This window comes from Echinops telfairi, unplaced genomic scaffold (genome assembly GCF_000313985.2).
Source record: "Echinops telfairi isolate 266 unplaced genomic scaffold, ASM31398v2 ScPeMD7_35;HRSCAF=133_0, whole genome shotgun sequence".
Lineage (NCBI taxonomy): Eukaryota > Metazoa > Chordata > Mammalia > Afrosoricida > Tenrecidae > Echinops > Echinops telfairi.
In genome coordinates, this window is record NW_022103932.1 from 1,143,611 (window position 1) to 1,145,374 (window position 1,764).

A 1,764-nucleotide genomic window follows, 5' to 3' on the forward strand; every position below is an offset into this window, starting at 1 on the left:
TCTTTGCCATTTGACACTTTCCCTTCCATTTTTCATCTATCATCTAATCCCTACTCTAGTGCTCTTTTCCCAATACCTGCTTTAAAGTGTTTAACATTCCTCCATAGCACTAGTCAACAGAGTTAGCTATCCATACACAACCCCATCTCCATAACACCCCTTATAACTACAGAAAGATGTCAAGTAAGCAACAAGGGATATTGGTACACACACACAAAGAGAAACAACACAAGTAAGTGAAGAACACTCAGACTAAAATAAATGACTGACCTTCTCCTCGGCAGTTAGGGGTGAGAGTAAGGACTTCTGTGCTCCAGGCTCAGGACACAAACTTTTATTATTAAAAAATCCAAAAATAAGTATTTTTTTGGAAAAAAAACCCAAATTTACAAAAACTCTGTGTCTTCCCTGCCAAAGACTTCTCCCTTCTTCTTCCTCTTTTATAAAATAACCCAGTGAAGCAGCTGAGATTGATCCACCCACCCGTGGTCCCACACTAGCTCCAAGAAAGAACTAAGAGATCATGATTTCCTGGTCCCCAGACCCAACACCAACACCATTGCTCCCCAGTTGGCAGCTGTTTGCTGGAGTCAGCTGATAGACCCCATTCTGTGGCCAGCCCTTCAATAGTTTTATATTCCTGTTGACTTTTGTCCCTCTGCACATGCCTCTACTCCCCTCCTCCTGGCTGTGACCCCTCCCCCCCACCCCAGCATGACCTCTCTTAAAAAAAAAAAGTCAACCTGTGGCTGTGCTGAAAAAAACACCAATGCCCTCAGTTACACTTTGGCCTCGCCTACACCCTTAAATGACTGAGGCAATGCTTTATGAGACGTTTAGCCTGGTTGGCCCATGTTCTCAATTTGAGCCTGCAGGGATGTTCTTTGGGCTACATGTATGTGAACTTGGAGCTGCTTTGGCCACCATGAATTTTGATGTTATAAAAGGAAAGCCAATATGCATCATGTGGTCTCAGCATGATCCATCACTTCACAAGAGCAGTGGGCAACATATTAATTAAAAATTGGACAAATTTATTGATAATAAAGTACTGTATGGTATATTTTCTGCTTTGGGTAACAACTTCTCATCTAAGGTGGTTTGTGATAAAAATGGGTGCAAGGGATATGGATTTGTACATTTTGAGACATAGGAAGCAGCTGAAAGAACTATTGATAAAATGAATGGAATTCTTCTCAATCATCGGAAAATACTTGTTGGACTCTTGAAGTCTTGTAAAGAACAAGAAGCAGAACTTGAACCTTGGGCAAAAGAATGCAGCAATGTTTACATCAAGAATTTTGAGGCGGAGATAAGTGAGTGGAACAACAACAACAAAATTAATGTAGCAAAAAGCTGGTTACTTGAAAAAATTAACAGAATCAATAGACCCTTGACAAAACTAAACAAAGGAAGGGACAAACATCAATAGCCAGGATGAGAAATGAAATGGGGGAAATTATAGCAGACCCTAATGAAATTAAGACATTAATTACACAGTATTACAAAGGCCTGTACTCCAATGAATTAAAAAACTTGGAAGATATGGACAAATACTTGGAAAAACAATCCCTCCCTATATTTGCCCAGATGGACATCAAGAACCACAATAGACCCATAAGAAGAGAAGAAATAGATAAGATTATTAATGGACTACCAACTTAAAAATCCCCCAGGCCATATGACTTCACAGGAGGATTTTACCAAACATTCAGGGAAGAAATGACACCAATCCTACACAAACTCTTACAGAGCACAGAAAAG

The 1,764-nt window shown here is 39.9% G+C and overlaps 1 protein-coding gene across 1 annotated transcript; it reads left to right on the plus strand.

Moving 5' to 3' along the window:
• Positions 1–769: 769 nt before the first annotated feature.
• On the plus strand, positions 770–1,432 carry LOC115869675 (polyadenylate-binding protein 1-B). The gene is given in 1 exon segment (XM_030885652.1): positions 770–1,432. A coding segment is annotated over 1 exon segment (663 nt).
• Positions 1,433–1,764: the final 332 nt, after the last annotated feature.